General features: G+C 43.0%; 1 protein-coding gene across 1 annotated transcript in view; it reads right to left on the bottom strand.

The window, feature by feature from the left end:
• The window catches only part of LOC144687760 (uncharacterized), a 186,448-nt gene that overhangs the window by 136,048 nt on the left and 29,842 nt on the right, over nt 1-20,558 (bottom strand). The window contains exons 7-8 of the mRNA XM_078554244.1: nt 11,650-11,824; nt 4,142-4,202 (exon numbers count right to left, since the gene is read on the bottom strand). Of these exons, the coding sequence (XP_078410370.1) occupies nt 4,142-4,202; nt 11,650-11,824 (236 nt within the window). The remainder of the gene's footprint in view (nt 1-4,141; nt 4,203-11,649; nt 11,825-20,558) is intronic.

The raw sequence follows: 20,558 nt of genomic DNA, 5'->3' as shown, positions 1-20,558 counted from the left end.
ACCCTCAGGAGGAAAAAATTTCTCACCTCTGTCCAAAAAGGGCAACCCCTAATTTTAACACAGTGCCCCCTAGTTCTGGATTCACCAACAAGAGGAAACATCCTTTCAACATCTGCTTTGTCAAGGCTGTTCAGGATCTCGTATACTTCAATCAAATCACCCCTTATTCTTCTAAACTCCAGTGGAAACAAGCCCAGTCTGTCTAACCGTTCCTCATAAGACAACCCACTCATTCCAGGTATCAATCTAGTAAACCTCCTTTGAACCGCCTCCAATGCATTTACATTCTTCCTTAAATAAGGAAACCAAAACTGCACAGTGTTTGAGGTGCAGTCTCAACAATGCCCTGTATAACTGAAGTATGAAATTCTTACTTTTATGTTCAATCCCTCTCATAATAAAGGATAGCATTCCATTAGCCTTCTTAATTACTTGCTGTACCTGTATATTAACTTTTTGTGACTCATTTGACACCCGGATCCCCCTGCACCTCAGGATTATGCAGCCGCTGTCCATTTAAGTAATACTCTGCTTTTTTTGTTCTTCCTGCCAAAGTGAACAACTTCACATTTTCCCACATTAAACTTCATTTGCTAGGTCTTTGCCCACTCACTCAACCTACCTATATCCATCTGCAACCTCATGTTTTCTTAACAACATACTTTCCTACCTGTCTTTGTGTCATCTGCAAATTTAGCTACCATGTCTTCTCTCCCCTCATTCAAGTCATTAATGTAAATCGTAAAAAGTTGTGGCCCCAGCACAGGCCCCTGTGGGACTCCACTCGTCACATCCTGCCAATCAGAAAAAGACCCATTTATGCATACTCTCTGCTTTCTGCCAGTCAGCCAGCCAATCTTCTATCCATGCTAATGTGTTGCCCACTACAGCCTGCACTTTTATTTTCCGTCGTAATCTTTGATGTGGCATCTTATCAATTGCCTTCTGGAAATGGAGGAGGTGGCTCCACAAATATCCCCATCCTCAATAATAAGGGAGCCTAACACATTAGTGCAAAAGGTAAGGTTAAGCTTTTCCAACAATCAACAGAAGTGCCGAGTGGGTGATCCATTTCAGCCTCCTCTGATGATCCCCAGCATCAAAGATGCTAATCTTCAGCCAATTCTATTCGCTCCACATGATATCAAGAAACAGTTGGAAACACTGGATAGTGCAAAGGTTCAGGCCATGCCAATATTCCGGCAATAGTACTGAAGACTTGTGTTACAGGACATGCTGCACATCTAGCCAAGCTGTTCCTGTACGGTTACAATACTGGCATCTGCCCGGCATTGTGGAAAATGTACACAAAAAGCAGGACAAATCCAACCCGATCAATTACTGCCCCATCAGTCTACTCTTGATCATCAGTAAAGTGATGGAAGGGGTCATCAACAGTGCAATCAAACTGCACTTGCTTAGCAATAACCTGCTCACTGACGCTCAGTTGGGTTTCCTCAAGGATCACTCAGCTCCTGACCTCAATACAGCCTTGGTTCAAACATGGACAAAACAGCTGAACTCCCAAGGTGAGGTGAGAGTGACTGCCCTTGGCATCAAGGCAGCATTTGACAGAGTGTGGCATCAAGGAGCCCTAGCAAAACTGGAGTCAATAGGAGTCAGGGGGAAACTCTCCGCTGGCTGGAGTCATACCTAGCACAAAGGTTGTGGTTGTTGGAGGCCAATCATCTCAGTTCCAGGACATCACTACAAGAATTCCTCAGGGTAGTGTCCTAGGCCTAGCCATCTTCAGCTGCTTCATCAATGACCTTCCCTCCATCATAAGGTCAGAAGTGGGGATGTTCGTGGATTACTGCACAATGTTCAGCATCATTCATGGCTCCTCAAATACTGAAGAAGTCTATGTCCAATTGCAGCAAAATCTGGATAAGATCCAAGCTTGGGCTGACAAGTGGCAAGTAACATTCGGGCCACACAAGTGCCAGGTAATGTCCATCTTCAACAAGACAGAATCTAACCATCGCCCGTTGACATTCAATAGCATTAACATCACTAAATCCCCCACTATCAACAACATGGGGCTTGCCAGTGACCAGAAACTGAACTGGACTAGCCATATAAATACTGTGGCTGCAAGAGCAGGTCAGAGGTTAGGAATCCTGCAATGAGTAACTCACCTCCTGACTCCCCAAAGCCTGTCCACCATCTACAAGGCACAAGCCAGGAGTGTGATGGAATACTCCCCACTTGCCTAGATGAGTGCAGCTCCCACAGCTCTCAAGAAGCTTGACACCATCCAAGACAAAGCAACTTACTTGATTGGCACCACATCGACAAACCTGCACTCCCTCCACCACCGATACACAGTAGCAGCAGTGTGTGCCATATACAAGATGCACTGCAGGAATTCACCAAGACAGCATCTTCCAAATCCCATGACCACTACCATCTAGAACGACAAGGGCAGCAGTTAGATGGGAGCACCACCACCTGGAAGTTCCCCTCCAAGCCACTCACCATCCTGATGCTGTTCCTTCACTGTTGCTGGGCCAAAATCCTGCAGCTCCCTCCCTAACAGCATTGTGGGTGTACCTACACCACATGGAATGCAGCAGTTCAAGGCAGCAGCTCACCACCACCTTCTCAAGGGCAATTAGGAATGGGCAATAAATGCTAGCCTAGCCAGCGATGCCTACATTCCAAAGATGGGAACCTCTGGGCTGGCAACCACAGATAAGACATATATACATGGCACCACTGTGTCCAGCCTAGTACTCTTCTTTTTGTTTCGAACACACAAGTGAAACAAGTAGGATCCAAAACATTACTTCCTGTAAGGATCCATTATGATCCTGAGCCAAGGATTAACTTCTGTATGCAGGCTGAGGTTATAAAAGCAGTAGTACAATTCGGTCACTTGATTCCCCCACTTTCCTTAAAGCTTCAGTCCATTATTGAAAAGACCGCCATGTCACAGAAACAGCTGGTAAAAATTAAGCAGGATGACTCTAAAAGGAAGTTATTTAAAATCTTGGTATGGTGGCATATTGGTGGGAGGTCACATATGATGTAGGGCAACATCCTTGGGTAAAGCTGCTGTGCCTGATTCTTTTACTTGTTCATCTGATATTGACTGTGCATATTTTTTTCCTTTGTTCTGTTTAAATTATGTTACTAAAAGACCTGCTAGGCGAGGCAGAATGCTTAATGAAATTACTCTTGGGGGAAAAGGTGATTAATTATGAGGAATCAATGCTATATCACACTTCAGCCTCTAGGTGCTGCCTACAGGAAATGTGAACCTTTTTATACCTGTTATACTTCGTGTGCTACGAATTATTTTATGTGAATTTTGTATGAGCTCATAGATGATGGAAAGTTAGTTTTAGATGTGTGTTCCACCGAGGAAATACTGACAGCATGGCTTCAGTCAGTTAATCAGAATCACACTGCAATAAGGATCAATAACATGAATAGGAAAACTAGGGGACAGATGTCCGAACTGTGTGACCGTTGGTTGGTTGTGGTCATAATGTAATGGGGAAAAAAGTGGATATAGTTTGCAGCAGTGTATGCACAGGATGGACTTTGCAGCCATAATCAAATGGGTACAAGGGTCAGCAAGTCCAGCAAATGTTTATGTAGGAAAGAGTTAACATTGGACTGATCACATGTTGATGATATGCCGTTTGGTATGTACTCAGAGCCATGACATGATTAATGAATTAATAAATGCATTGCCTGATGAAATAACATAATTAATCAAAGCAATGCATCTGCATCAGTTAATCAGAGTGTAACAGGTAAAAAGGACCAGACTTAAGAGACTCATTACGCAGATTTGAAGATGGCATGGAGAGAGACAAGAGAAAAGGAGACACGAGCTGCTTGTGCCACTAAAATCAGTAGGAAGCAAGAACATTCCGAATTTGGAAACTGACTGCCTTCACTGTTAAGTATAACTTCTGTTGCTTAATGAATTGTCCTAACAACAATGCATCAAGTGTCTTCTTGTCTGGAATTTATTGTCTCGTCTCTGAACCTCTTACATATTCTATTATGTTACATTCTTATTTATGTATTTACCTCTGGTTCTGCTAAAAGAAAATACCAAATAACATGCATTTGTATCATGTTGAAAGTACATCAGTCTTATGTTGCTGTTTGTTCTCATACCTACCGTTAAAGTATTCTGAATAATCTGAGTATCAGATGATAAGCGACTTGTTAATTCACCAGTTCTGTTAAAAGGAGAAATTTAATTTAAGGTTAAAAATTGACCTAAATTTAATGCAGCATTCGACCAAAATCAGAAGATATTATGAAGTTTACTTGCACATTAATGAAGTTGCACCTAAAAAGTCATTTCAATAGACTGCAAACACCAGCTCTGGATCCCAAATATGAGCATCTGGGCAAAAATTGATAAGTAAATGAAATTGCAACATCATAGAAAAGGGCTCATTTCTTCAGTATAAATTTCCTTATGATTTGCTTACTACATACAGATCTAAAACTTCATGCTGAACTTTGGCGTGCCACAATTTCAAACATACCTGCTTCTTGCTCTAAGGCTAAAAGTGGCACATACTAGAAATATGTTACTTGAAATGTATTGATGTAAAATAATTGGAGAAAACATTAAAACTGAAAGATATATTTTCTCTTCACTCTTAGGTTCTCCTCCCCCCCATATGCATATACTCAAGTCCAGCATCCTGCACATAGGCTTATGTCACTTCCAGCCGTATAAGAGAGCACATATGTAATGTGGAATTTCCTTAGTCCTCAGAGCTTCTGTAACTCTGCCTCTCACAGTTCAATACCTTCACTATATGTACCCCAGGCAACCTGTCCAAAATTAGCACCTATGATATGTAAACCTGCTACTAAATAAGCTTTCAACTATTTAAACAGATAGCTTTGATAGAACATTCGGAAGAAGAATTTTTAAGTCAGATTTCCAGCAATTAATAGAATAAAGCTAGAATAAAAAATACTTGATTTATAATTATTCTTGGAATTAAGCTTCTTGTGTGCTATTTCACAGATTTTAAAGTCAAATGGTAACTCAATCCTCAAGAAATGAAGAAAAATTTTGCATTCATGAAAAAAATTCAATGTTAATTTACAAAAAAAATCAAGGCAACACAATGAAAAATGGATAATTCTCTCAAAGGAAAATACCATCTACACTCAATTTTTATTTCATGCACCTTCATATACACACTGTAAAACCAATGAGACAGCTAACATATTCTGGTAATTGTACACATTTACACATTGTTGCAGTTCTGCTATTTTCTGTAAATATTAAAGGATAAGGCTTCATTACGCAATCATAAATGTGAGTAGATCAAGTTGTAGTTTAAGAGGATAGTATTCTTAATTTCTGGGGAAACGTAAAATTCTATTTTAACTGGAAATGGCCTATCTTGATCTTGATGCTTTTCTCTGCAGGAGTATGAGGCTGAAATTTTGAAAGTCATTTTCAGCTTTGAATAAACTTGTTTTCAAATCAAGAATACAATTAAAATTGGTTTCCCAATAGATTTAAGTTTCATTATTGAAAGCTAATACCATTGAAAAAATCTTAACCAACCTGCTAACATTGTACTTTATTCATTAGCATAAACCTAAATTAAGTGCTAATTATAGGGCAGACAATCAAAGTAAACTCCTAGCAAGCTTAGTAGGTTGATAATATCAAAAGAATGGGCTGCTATTCGTATGGTTTGCATGCAAGGTGGAAGCATAAAACACGAGGAGAACACAGTGAAGTAGAGGCTCCTTTTTGTTGTAGCTAATTAATGTTATTGTCAGTGGATATAGTTATAGTTATAGCAACGTTATAGACCAATTACTCTCGAAAATTTCTGTTTCCAACATGGTGTAGGAGCTGCTTGTTGGGATGGAAAATTACAGATCTGACAAATAAAACAAAGGTAGGCTTTTACTTTATAAGTTACAGGATTGCAATCAAAGCTTTAGTGATATACTTGAGGTTTTTTTTTGGACTTCCCTACTAATCTCAGTCAAGTTATTTGTCACTGTTTTAAAGACTATATACTAAATCTTTAGAATGTAAGTTTAGCACCGTTGATAGCCACCTAGATTTAAAGAAAACATGGTATAAAATGCTCATGTACCAACATGCCTCATATATTACAAAGTGACACTTATAGCTTCACACTCGTGTTCCCTGATAAAGCACACATTAGGCACTCAGAGACAAGCTGCTTCGCCAAAAGGGAGTGAACATGGGAAGCCCTCAGCACTATTTACAGAGCAACACTGACAGAGGCTGTGGGCACATATCCACACCTGCTGTTAGCCAAGAATACTTCAGTCATTACTATGAAGATTATTAGTTGTAATTGAGATAGGCAAAATGAAAAAAGGCTTGCATATACAAAGAGTTTTTCCATTTTACACGAGTTGTGTGTATTTTTTTTTTGCTACTGAGGCTGTCATTCATTGTTAAACTTTTGCTGCAAAGTCCCACTCCTGTGTTGGCTGCCTTTGAAGTGCTTTTACTGACATTTTCTTCATATCTTAAATATGTGCTACATCAGATACCGTGTGGGGGAAGATTGAAGATAGCCAAGCTTGACAGGGCTTAACAAAGATAAATGGCCACTACATTAGACATATACTGTGCTCAGTTGGTCATCAATGACAAAACAAAGTACCATTGAAAGATATGTGTTAAAGCACAGACATCTGGATTAGATCTTCACTGGAAAAGGATCTGCAGGCTCAAAGTTGCTGTCAAACATAGCACTTCTCTTCACTAGTGACATAAAACATGCCACCTTATCAAAATTAATTGGTTAATAATTAAAAGGATCCAAACATAAAAGAGGTCTTTATCTTTCCTTCCATACCCTTCTGGTTTCTAAGTAAAAACAGATAGAGGTTTTTCCACTTGTGACTTAAAATATTAAAATATTAAAAATATCCAGTTAATTTTTTTTCCTGAATTTTATATTTTAAGTATTTCAAAAAGTGCCCAGGACTATAATGACAAATATAGATGTTATTCTATAAAGCATTCATCTTTATTCCCTTAAACCTGGCCATTAACGTACAAGTGATTTTTTGCTTTGAAACATTTTCTAAACTATTCAACCTCAAATTTAAAAATTTTCACCAAGTAGATCCTCCTGTTGTAACCAGGGACAGGGTTTTTCAGTTGGCGTGCGGGGGCAGGCCCTACACACCAATGCGTAAAATGACATACAATAACGTCGGGCGTGCATCCCAACGTCATCACGCTCTCGCGATGTTTCATTCGGAGGGCAGCGCTGGAGTTGGCTGTGTGCCCGCCAATATTTAAACGGCCTATTAAGAGAGTGATTAATGTAATTGTTAACGCTGCCTGTCCAACCTTAAGGTTGGCGGGCAGGCAAAAAGGCCAAGCAGCCTTTAACGTTTTTTAGGAAACCTCATCCACGAGCAGGACGAGGTTTCCTAAAGCTTCTATTAATTTAATTTTTAAAAATTCCTACATATAAAAATGTGACACAGTCAAATAAGGGGACATGTTTAAATACATTTTTAATCTATGTATTTAATATTTTCAGTAGCGATTCAATCTCCCTGAGGCAGCTCCGTGCCTCAAGGAAAGTGAGGCGCTCTTCAACGCGCATGCGCAAAAGAGCGCAGGCCCCAACTCTCTCCTCCCCCCACCTGCACAGGTAGTGCTGAGCACTACCGCTTGTGTCTTACGGTGGGCAGGCCTCAATTGGCCTACCTGCGTAAAATGGCAGCGCGGAGCTGATCATGGGTGGTGATCGGCTCTGCACCCGCTCTCGCCAAGACCGCCCACTGCCTGAAAAATTCAGGCCCAGAAAACCAAACCCCATCTCTACCCATCATTGATTTCAAACTGGCTAAATAATTATAGCTGTAAATTGCTCACTACCATAACTGTTTCATTCATCTGGCATGGGCACTCACTATAGGTTTATAGTTATTATATAACTCTTGATTTAAGAGAAAAAAAAAAGTACACTGCAACATTTAAAACACAATTTCGGAGAAAGCAAAAACTCTTATCTCTTCATCTCAGAATTTTCATTAGATCGTTTTTGAAACAATAGCAACACTGATTAGATCACTCAGAAGATTCTCTTTTGAGTGCCTCAGTGTGACTAACTTGATTTTAGTTTTACATCTGGTTCATTTTATTAGAAAAAGAAAAAATAAGTTAGAAAGGTGGCTAGTAATCTAATAGCAATAATGAACTCTAAAGTTTGTGTACTTTGGGGGCTCTATCATGTCAGCAATGTTTTAACATTTGGCTTTGCCTTATTCTGAAAACATCTAGCTTGATCAATGTGAAGTATGAATGCCTTGTCAGTCATTATAGGTTAAATACGTTAAGCTTGTAATTTGTGTCTGGCATCATTCCTTTGTTCCTCATCAATCATTTTAATTACAAACATTGTCATAGTCTACATGTTCCTCCATGTAATCAGTTAATAATCTATGGCTGGAAGTGTGTGTGTCAGAAACTGCAGCTGAGCATTTTAAGTAAATAGTCATCAGAAACCTACTGTTTTACACTCTAAAAAAAAGAGATGGCTGGGAGTGTGTCGGAAACAATCCTACTTTTGAAATTCACATTTTACAGGAAGCCTGTCTAGCTTTCACTATATTAATGTGCTCTGCAGTTTGATCACTACAGTTATATTTTGTTGTTCTACTTTGCAACTCATGGATAGATTTTGCAATCAATGGCGAATGAAGGGCACTCACCATAGACCTTGAAGAAAGCTTCCCACAAAGATCTAGCAATTTCTGTGGTAGGAATTACCCCTTTCCCCACGGCAGTTTAAATCTGGTGTCAAATCAAGGGAATCTCTTGGCGTGCGGCAGCAATGATGTCAGCAAGCAGGTAGGCAACCAATCAAATTTGAAGTATTCACACACAAGTCAGGAAATTAAAGTGTTTAAAATTTAATTTTAATTTAATTTTTGACCTAAATTTTAAGATAGCAAAATAAATCTATGACAGTATTAAGTTACAAGCTAAAATAAAGATGCAGACTTCTATTTAAAAAAATCTTTAAAAAGGTGAAATGTTTTCGCGATAATGGGGAAATTTGACATTCTACGAATATAAAATTAACTTTTGAGGGCCAGTTAGGCTGTTTAGGATTAGTTACAAAGTTAATCCACTGTTAAAAACCCAGTTATATCTTATTTAACAAGGTGCAACTTCTAGCAATTTTACATTGAGACTAACAGCTTTAGAGTGGACATTCTCATCAATTCATGACTACAATGGAGATAGCAGTCTGTGAGAACCTCTACAGCACATCTTATGGAGGAACCTAGATCCACTGACAGCAAATTCTGCTTTCTGCAATGCTCTACACATGTCTGAAATCCTGAAGTGGCTGTCAGTTTCAGTGGAGTAATGACTGTGAACACTGATCGTTTCATCATCATTACCACAGCAAAATCCGGGCATTGATTCGCAGTTCAGTTGAGCCCTACCGATGTCCATCTTCTGTAAAGTTCCGTAATGCAGTTTTGCATGATGTACAATGGCTAACATTTAAGGAACAAATGTATGCATTGCAACAGTTATACATTCCTTTCTAGAGCAAAAACACAACAGGAAAAACGGCCCAACCATGGCTAACAAAAGAAATTAAGGATAGTACTATATAACTTCTGTTTGGATCTAAAGTTGCTGGAAAAAGTAGCAAGCCTGAGGATTGGGAGCATTTTAGAATTCAGCAAAGGAGGACCAAGAGATTGATTAAGAGGGAAAGCATAGAGTATGAGAGTAAACGTACAAGGAACATAAAAGCTGATTGTAAAAGTTTCTCTAAGTATGCAAAAAGACAAAGATTAGTGAAGACAAATGTAGGTCCCTTACAGTCTGAAATGGGAGAATTTATAATAGAAAACAAGGAAATGGCAGAGCAGTTAAACAGCTACTTTAGTTCTATCTTCACAGCGCAAGGCACAAATAGCTTCCCAGAAACACTAGGGAACTAAGGATCTAGTGAGAAGGAGGAATTGAAGGAAATTAGTATTGCGCTGGAGAAATTATTGGGACCGAAAACAAGCACGAAGGTACAGCAAGCAGTTAAGAAGGCAAATGGTACGTTGGCCTTCATTGCGAGATGACTTGCGTACAGGAGCAAGGATGTCTTACTGCAGCTGTACAGGGCCTTGGTAAGACCACACCTGGAGTATTGTGTGTAGTTTAGGTCTCCTTACTTAAAAAAGGGTATACTCGCTACAGAGGGAGTGCAGCGAAGGTTCGCCAGACTGATTCCTGGAAGGGCATATGAGATATTGGGCTGACTAGGCCTGTATTCACTGGAGTTTAGAAGAATGAAAGGGGATCTTCATTGAGACATAAAAAATTCTTGACAGGGATGGACAGACTGGACGCAGGGATGATATTTCCTCTGGCTGGAGGGTCTTGAACAAGGGGTCAGTGTCTCAGGTTACAGGGTAGGCCATTTAGGACTGAGAAGAGGAGAAACTTCTTCACTCAGGAGGGTGGTGAACCTATGGAATTCTCTACCACAGAAGACTGTGGAGGCCAAGTCACTGAATATATTTAAGACGGAAATAGAGAAATTTCTGGACTCCAAAGGCGTCAAGGGGTATGGGGAGAGCGCAGGAATATGGCGTTGAAAGAGAGGATCAGACATGATCATATTGACTGGCGGAGCAGGCTCGAACACCCAAATGACCTACTCCTGCTCTTATTTTCTATGCTTTATGTAACAAGAACAAAATTAGAGAAAATATGGAACATTGCTCCCACAATTGTCAATATCTTAAAGTTACAGGCAATCATCTCATTATAAACTGATGAAAATTTCAATTGTTGATTGTATTGTTATAGGATCATGACTACATGGATATTTAACAGAATTAGTCTGTCGTGTTTTATCAAAAAACTGTTCGCTGTCTTAACAACGCAACCAAACTTTTGACTCAGATTTAATAGTTCAGCAACTAACGTGTAATGGTTGAAAATGTGTTCCGTCAAAGCTAGTGAAACTTCATTGAGATATTAACATATTATTAACTAGGAATTTGAATCTATAATGGATAAAAAGATCTTTGTTTCAATAATCATTGAATATTTCACTATCAACATCTTTGCATATCCTTACCACCATAAGTGTGCACAGAACACATTAAAACAACAGGCATAGTAAAATTACTGTTTATCAATAATTCAGGCACCACAGTACAGATTCCAATTCTGCGCATTATTGGCATTCAACTTCTAAGGGGGTTTCCTGCCTGATTTATGTATATCCTGTTGCAACATAAACAGCAACTGGGGAGAAGTCCGGAGCTATCTCCATCCAACCATCCATTCCTGAAAAGTTGAGTAGAGGGGGGAAAAAAACCCCCCCAAAAAAAAACGAAATGATGCACTTGGGATTCTTTCCATGATGTTTGCATTTACATTCAATACAAGATGGACTTCTGAAAATACGTCCAGGAATCAATTTTCAAGTAAAAGAACAAGTTCAATAATTCTAGGAAGAAACATAATTCCCATTAAAATCCATCATCACCTTTTAATTATGCAGCTTAAATTCTAAGAGACAAGTCTTTTTTACAAGCCTCGACATTTGTAGCCTTTGTTTTATCACAATTACAGGACTCGTCATACTGCAAGTCCATGGCACCCACCTGTTCTCATCAAAGAATGCGATTTCTTGCTTTAGAATGCTGCCAAAAAGCCTTTTACGCAGTCTGGCCACCAGCCTATGTCCCGCAAGTACAAAAAAGTAGGCACGGATAAACGAACAAGCAGCACCACCGACATAAATGCCAAAGAGGATAAGAATCATTCTGTCAAGATCCTCTAAAAGAAAAAACAGCAATCTTTCAAAATGAATTTTTAAAAACACAAGATTAGATTGACTTCATAGAACCAAATATTGCGGTTTTAACAAGGTTTTTAATCATTCTTTTGCTAATGTTTTTCCAAAGCATATTTTCAGTTCTCATTTATTATACAAAAAAAGCAGGGTGTGGGGGTTGGGGGGGTGGTGGGTGGACAGCATGTAGCAGTGGTAACCAACAATATTGTTGTCGGGGAAGCCACTGCAGCACTAAAATAATAAAGCACTAATGTATAACGCTAAAACACACGTATCAAATCTAGTCAAGATAGATCCCTTACAGCATATTTTAAATTCACAGCACATAGTTCCACATCTACTTTCAGTTGTCCTAGGCAATCCGATTCCTTTTCCAGCGCGGACTGAATTTTCAATTAGGTCTAAAAGCAAATATTGGCCCACATTTTGCTACGGTGGGGGATCTTGTGACTTATTCCATCTACCCTTTAGTGTGAAAATTGTTTTGCTGCAATTTTCTGTAAATGCAAGCTGATAACAGTGCGGTGAGCTCAATGGGGCTAGGACCAACAGACAATCTCCTTAACTAATGAGATTAAAAGTTTGTGAAAGAAAAGGAACAACAGAGAAAGAAAGTCAAATCAGGTATAGACAGAGATACAGAGAAAGGGAAAGAAAGATTGTACTAAGAGGGGGCAATGAGAGACAAAAAGGAAAAGTAAGGCATTTTTTAAAAAATCACCAAGAACAATTTATTACTTCCAGTACTGAGACTTTGCAGTTTCAATTGTTCCATATCAGAGCCCAAGGCTTGGTTTTCCGCTCTCAATTTGGGTAGCGGGAGTTGGGAAATTTCCCGGCTCACTGCAGCAGTCTCAGGAAAAAGTGCCCAAAGTAACGGGATTCCCGATCGGTGGAGTGGGGGCAGGTGGGGGAGTGGGGGGTGGTGGCGTTGGGTGCAAGATGGAGTTGCGCCCACTACCCTGGGTCAGAGGCAGCCACATGGGCTGACAAGTGTTAAAAAAGCCTGCTTTCGGTTCTCTGGGACTTGGTCTCAAGTTGCTTTCTTAAACATTAAGCCCTCTAGCCCTCACCCACCCATGCCCATACATCCATTGCCCCTCATACCCTCCATGTCAACTCATGGCCCCTTATAGCCTCCATACCCACAGCGAAAACTCATGATCCCCACCCACTACCTTTTGTCCTTACACCCTCCATGCCAACTCACCCAGTATCCATCATGGGCAGACATCAGGAGCAATGCTGCAATGAAATGCAATTCTAAATATCTATTATAGAGCTCACTATATAAAAAAATACCTTCCCATTCATGGTCATTCAAGATATTTAAATCCAATCATGTACTTAATCCCTAATCAAAATATATAGACTTGTATTCCCATCTATCTGCTGCCCTTGTCCTTCTAGATGGTAGTGCTCGTAGGTTTGGAAGGCGCTGACTAAGGAGTGTTGGTGAATTCCTGCAGTGCATCTTGTAGATGCTACACACTGCTGCTACTATGCATTGGCGGTGGAGGGAGCGAATGTTTGTGGATGTGGTGCCAATCAAGTGGGCTGCTTTGTCCTGGACGGTGTCAAGCTTCTTGAGTGTTGTGGGAGCTGCACTCATCCAGGCAAGTGGAGAGTAATCCATCACACTCCTGACTTGTGCCTTGTAGAAGGTGGACAGGCTTTGGGGAGTCAGGTGAGTTACTCGTTGCAGGATTCCTGGCCTTTGACCTGTTGCTGTAGCCAAAGTATTGATATAACTAGTCCAGTTCAATTTCTGGTCAATGGTAACCCCCCAGGATGTTGATAGTGGGGGATTCAGTGATGGTAATGTCATTGAACGTCAAGGGTCGATGGGATTCTCTCTTGTTGGAATGGTCATTGCCCTGCACTTATGTGGCGCGAATGTTACTTGCCACTTGTCAGCCCAAGCCTGGATACTGGGTAGCGCTTCCTTAACACAATTGCTGGATGAGTTACACACTAATAATGGCATACATATTAAACTCATCCTTATTTTAGCACCAAATGTTGGCTCCATTAAATGCTTTCAGGACTTCAACACATTAACTAAAAGATGCATCAATTGAAATCAAATCTAGGGAACCAGTTTGAACTAATTTGCTGCAGAGTCAAAGATACCACACAAGAGCAATGCAAATGCTTCAGCAATCACAGAAGCTAATAACCTTTCCAATTACAGGAATTAATACATTATCAGCACCACAATTAAGAACTCACCTGTGATGTTTACTAACTTTTCAAAAAAACAATTCAATTTCTGTGCTATTTAAGAAATGTAAGAAATCAACAGACTAAAACTATAAACTAGTTTTGAACAAAAGCACAGAAATCTTCAAATATTTGAATGATATTTCCTCTTGCAGGTTCTATTCATTCTGCTTAATTATAATTCTATTCATTCTAATTAATAAAACAGTTTTTTATTAAATTGTTCTTGGGATGTGGATGATCCTAAGAGGCCACTTTTATTGCCCATTCTTAGTTGCCCTGAGGTGCATGGAGGTGGGCCTTCTCCTTGAACCACTGCAGTCCTGGCAGCGATAATATCCTTACAACTGATGTTAGATAGGGAATTCCAGAATACTGGTCCAGCAATGAACAAATAGAACCGACGTCCATGTAAGTCTGCTGTGTGACTTGTGTGGGGGAACTTGGAAGCGGTGACATTCACATGACCTGGCTGCTCACGTCCTTGTTGGTAGCACAGTCCATGGGTTAGGAGGTGCCACTGAAATAGTTTTGGTACATTGCTGTGATGTAGCCTATAGATAAGACATACTCAGCCATAGTGCTCCACGGATGGAGAGGGTGAACATTGAATCCATTGGCTCACCAACAATCAAGTGAAATTCTCCGCTCTAGATGGTGTTGAATTTCTTGAGCATTATTATGGCTGCAACCATCAAGGCAAATGCAGAGTAGCCCAAAACCTCTTGTTATGAAATCCATTCATTCTGCATCTCTATGTGCTCTGTAAGCTTGTATACTATGGAAATTGTAACATTTAAAGGTACAGGTTGTTGCATGCCTGTTACATTTGTTCCTGCCTAGTAATAAGGGCAGAATCCTCCTGGAGTGCTGTGATCGGTCACCAGATCAGTTCAAGAGTCAGTGAATAGCACTTCTTGGGGAATCAGTTTTAAGTCAGTCAGCCAACAAATGTCCCAGAAGTAAGGGACAAGAGACACAGGACTGGAACTGGTCCCAGTTGAGTTAAGAAAAGGAGAAAGAGTCTCCATTTAAAGAAAGAGTTGCAGGGAACAGACTTTATGTGAAGTGAGCTCAGGAGAAGACCGGATAGTTGAAGAAGATTTAAGAGAAGCCCTGAAGATCTGTGAAGGCAGCCAAAGGTCGGTGTTGTGCTGTGGGCTGTTGGGGCAAAGGTAGCAGTGGTGTCCTGCTTCACATGGCCAAAGATTTAAAACTGTGTTTGTAAGTTGATGCTTCAATTTACTCAGAAATTCAGAGGAACCTAATCTCCAAAGGCGAGACTGAAACCCTTTGAGGTGAATCATCAGTTGAAGCTGTGTGAGTTGGAGTGACTTTTGGAGAGAATTCCAAGGCAAGATTTTCAAAGGTGAAGATTGGAAACCCTCGTGAGGGAGATGAAGTTTCAGTGAGGTTGGTTGATTCAGTGTGACTAACGTCTGAGTGGGTTGTTGAGAAATCCATGGAATCCGTTTGGGTCACACTTGGCACGTATTCTGTACCTCATACTTACCCTGGACGTTAGAGCATAAGATAGATATTGTTTTATCTTTCCAACCTGGTATAGTAAAGTTTATTTTTGTTTGTTCAAAACCCATAGAATCTTGTGGCTTTATTTTATCAGCGGTGTCTTAAATCTCAAACTTTGTCTCCTTTAAACATTATTGGCCCATAACCGGATCTCCCCCACAACCCAGGATCTAGCCAAGGATCGTAACACTCTGTTAACGTCAATTAATAAATGATTCTTTCACAGCAGTATTGTCTCAGGTAAACCACACTAGGTCGCCTTCTATAGCATAACTTTTTGAAGAGAAACTGGTTTCGATTTTTAAAATACAAGGTGCCATTTTGCTAATGGCTACTAAATTCACAAATCACTTTTATGTCCAGGAGATGGACAGAAAGAAGCTCTTCTCTATTAACTGCCCTTCCCACTTAAGTCTGTGGGATGGGGTTTCAGTCCAATAAGCTGTGAATCAAAGTTACTGTCCTGTGCAAAGAACCTATCCCCAGCATATGTTTGGCTAAGCCTAGGCTGCACTAAAGGGATAGAACACTGCTCTAGACCATCAAGTGTCACAAGAGGCAGAATTTTTCGCTCGGCGTGCAGGTGTGCGCCCGACAAGCTCGAGCATAAAATAGTGTGCGATGACGTCGGGTGAGCATCCCGACATCATCGTGCAATCACACGATATTTCGCTCGGCAGGCATGCACAGGTGCCAGAGCCACGCCCACCATTAATTAAGAGGCCAGTCAAGGCCATTAAAAAGTTAATTGGTGCCAATTTTTCATTGCCCGTATGATTTCACGTTTGCCGCACAGGCAAAGCGGGCAGGCAGCCAGCCAACAATTTCAAAAACCTCACCCACGAGTGGGATAAAAAGGGACGGCAGAATTGCCAGTGTGAATAATGAGGAGTTTGGTAGATAGTTTGCTGCTGGTGACTTATTGGTATATGGCAGCTTCATCCCTGTTGGGGGCTTCATTGTTAGCATTTCCAGGCTTCATTTCAGGACTCCTTGGTGTCTCCAAAGACCCCGGAGAATTCAGACCATGTGGACCCTTCCAGGTATCAGGCAGCCTTCTGTAAGCCTGGTAATGGGGATTGTGGTCTCTGCTGGAGACACGTCCTCTGAGGAGGAAGAGAGGGGCAGAAGGGAGAAGAAGCCAGGTGTCCCAATGTAGCTTCTAGGGGAGTGACCTGTGGGAGGAGAGGCGCAGGCACAAGGGGTGCAGGGCCAACAGGAAGTCCAAGGCGGAAGGGGCTGCAGAAGACGGCACTATCCTGCTGCCAGGGTTTACAGGCAGTGATGCAGCTACCTCAATATGTCTGAGGTGCAATGCCAAAGGAGGCTCCGCCTCTCAAGGGAGACAGTGGCCTCAGATCACCTCCAACTGTGTGGGTGGACACCCCATGCCAGTGACTCTGAAGATCACAGTGGCCCTCAACTTCCAGGCCTCCGGTTCTTTCTACGGATCGGGGTGGAGGGGGGGGGTGTGTGGTTTGGTGTGGTGTGGCGCGTGTGCAGTCTCCTAATCAGCTCTCCATAGTTGCATCAAGATGGTGACAGAAGCTCTGTTCAGGCTGATATTGATTTTCATTCATTTTCGTACAGACAAGGCAGGCCAGGCCGAGCAAGCCAGAGGTTTTGCAGCGATTGCTGGGTTCTCCCGCATCTATCGACTGCACACATGGCTAATGGGTCAGCTGCATGATTTAGTCAACAGGAAGGGATTCCACTCTATGGACGAGCAGATAGTGTGTGACCACAGGATGCAGATTCTGCAAGTCTGTGCAAGGTAACCTGGCAGCTCCCATGACGCTTACATCCTGAGACACTCCCAGGTGCCGAGGCTCTTCAGTGCTCCAGCCCAACTGGATGGGTGGCTGCTGGGTGACAAGGGCTATCCGTTGGGTGAAAAGGTGGCTTATGACACCTCTCCGCCACCCAAGAACAGAGGCAGAGCAGTGGTATAACAGGAGTCATGCTTCCACAAGGGCAGTGATACAGAGGACCATAGGTCTTCTGAAGACTCGCGTCCGATGCCTGGGCCATTCAATGGGAGTACTACAATACCCACCAGAGCAGGTGTCACTGATAGTGGTCACATGCTATGCTCTCCACAATCTGGCACAGGCAAAGGGGGACCCAATGGAGGAAGACGCTGTTGACGCAGCTGCACGGGCCACAGATGATGAATCCAGTAGAGAGTCAGAAGAGGAGCACGGTGAGGAGAATGCTGAGGGCATGAAAACAGACCTCTCTAACCACCAGGGAGGCAGGGATACCAGCGATGCCTTGATCCAACGCTCCTTCAGCTGGGCTGCCAAATAACCGCTCCCATCTCATGCCAGGGCTGCCACCTCCATCCCGGATGTTTGAAATGGCCCTTTTCTTTGACCCCAAAGTCCACTCAGTGCCTGAACAATAAAGTTTCGAGCCACCCACGTTCAGCATTACATACTGGCGTAACCTGCACCACATTAAATAAAAAAGATGATGCATACTTAGGCAATTACGACAAAAGAAAATTTTCCTCTTGTTGACAGTCAAAACAAATTAACAGAAACTTCTCTAGTCTTCATTCCAAAGCCAGTAAAGATAAACAAAACATTGCACAACTGAAGATCACCCGTGACCAGTCCCTCTTGCGCTCATGGTGCCTTAAACTTTGGTTTGCAAGTGCTACATCCTGGTGCTCCCCCATCGCTGGCACTGGCATTGGAGACAGCCTGCTGACTTTGCTGTCCTGTTGGCCTTGGCAGTCGTCCTTTGGCCAGTAGAGCCTGTGCTGGCCCCGCCTGGGAGGGAGTGGCCAGTGCCATTGCTGATATCTCCCCAGTCGCCGCAGCCTCATCAGATGCCATGGTCACTGGCAGAGGGGCGGAGGAGCTGCTGTTGTCATCCAGTGCGCCCCGAGAGGAGCCCGCAGAGACAACAGGCAGCTCGTGCGCCAACACGAGGTCGCTCTGGACCTCCCTGCTCACCATTGATGGACGGGCACCTCGCTGGGATACTGGGTGCCTCATCCATCTTCCACACGGACACTGACCACCTGAGATCAGTGCCTGTGTGAGGGCTTGCAAGTTTGAGCGCAACCCCAGGAACCCCTGATTCTATTCCTGGAGCTGCCTCTCCACGAGAGTCGCCAGTCTCTCAATGGAGGAGGCATTGCACTCGGCCATGAAGGTCAACACAGTGCTGGTGCTCCTCATGGACTCCTCCATTACAGAGGCCATGGCATGCATACCCTCATGAATCTCTGCCAGATCCTCCCACGCATCTCACTGGACATCCAGTATCTGCCACCTAATGGATGACTCCAGAGGCTCATCATCTGCCTTTAACTAAACATCATCCTGGCCTCCAGCAGTCCTCTGACTGCTGGCAACCTGGGCACACTCTGCCACCAGCTGCACCTCAAGCAAGTGTGAAGTACCCTCACCGCTGTGCATCGACATTCTAACCGAAGACCTAACGCCCACCGTGGTGCTGGTATCTGTGCTGGTGCCTGGTTCAGAGAGCAGGTGTGACACAGGTGCATTTGGAGCCTGGCATTCCTCTGGCATCAGTGTTGTGTCTTTGGGGTCCTGCAATTGGGTGCATGGTGGCAAGCCTAAGGGAGAACAATGACATGTCATTAGTTTAAGTCATCACACTATCACTGTGCATGCCAGGCACCCTGGTCAGACCATGGAGATCTGCATCATGGTGCCATCGTCCCTCAATGATCAATGGGGAGCCCAATTTTGAGGCTCCCATCAATGAGGAGACTACACAAGAATGTTTGCACCATCCGAAACTCCCACCTCAGTACACTGCACTCTTACCTTTGTCTGACATCCCGGCCTCTCTGCGGCTGGTTGACCTAGGTGTCTCTCCAGCTCCAAGGCATCCTGCTCATATCTGGTTAGGGTTAGGAGGTTAGAGGGGCCTCCACCAGTCCTCCACCTTTCAATATGGTTATTGGCCATCTTCTCCTGAAAGGGTAGAAGATTGGTTAGTCCACTCTCTACCTGCAGCGCCATTGCAGCAGCCTGGCCAACCCCACCTGAGGAACACCTTGCAGGGCACATCCAAGTCGTGGCCCTTGAGCCTCCAGGCACTCAGTCCAAGCAGCCAGGGCTCACCCCCTTGGCCAGCTCCAGTGTCAATGACAATTGGCACTCAGACTCTAACACCCCTGAGCTCCACGGGGGACGGCCAGCCCTTAACACCTCAACACACTGATCCATGCCAACACATACTCCCCCTTCCTGAGTGCAGGAGGTCGTTAAACCTTTTGCAACACTGGAGCTAGGTGCGCCGCTCAACATCACGGCTGCTGACCAGCTCTACCACCTCCTCCCAAGCTTTTTTGTAAGATGCAGTGGCCTCTTCCTTCCATCCCTGGGGACAGGGGTGTCCCTCCTGGCAGCCACCTCCTCCAGGAGACCGTGAGGCACTCATCAGAAAACTGGGGGGGGGCCTCCAAGTGTCCACCCGGCCTGCTCTCCCACCTGGCATCTGCAGACGCATTGGAATCCATAATTTTTAATCTCCTGCTGACAACACCAAAGATGTCTTCCTCGCCGGCAGCCTTCCAGGGCTTGACTATGCCGGTTTTAAACCAGCCGCCCAGTCGCCATTGGACCCGGCAGCCAGTTGGCCCGGCAGCCAGTTGGCCCACTAGTGTGAAATCACGGTCAGGGGCCGATCACGGACCGTTTCCCGCCCACTCCTGGGCCCGCCGAACTCAAAAGTTCTGGCCAAGACATCATCTAGTACAAATTGTCTCAGATTACACCTAACAACCCTACCCCTGTATAATCAATTAACATTTCAGACAATTCCTGTTTACGCTGCTACCACTGGCAACTTCGACTGCAAGCTCAAACTTTTGAGAAAGGTGGATGGATGCCTCCAAGTAAAACCCTTAATGAAAGTGGTCAAAGCACAAAAAGCTATTTTATAGCCAGGTCTAACCAGAGCACTGAAATGGATAAT

Source organism: Cetorhinus maximus, chromosome 12 (assembly GCF_964194155.1).
Source record: "Cetorhinus maximus chromosome 12, sCetMax3.hap1.1, whole genome shotgun sequence".
Taxonomy (NCBI): domain Eukaryota; kingdom Metazoa; phylum Chordata; class Chondrichthyes; order Lamniformes; family Cetorhinidae; genus Cetorhinus; species Cetorhinus maximus.
Note: the sequence above shows the minus strand (reverse complement) of the source record. Positions and strands in the feature narration are given on the sequence as shown.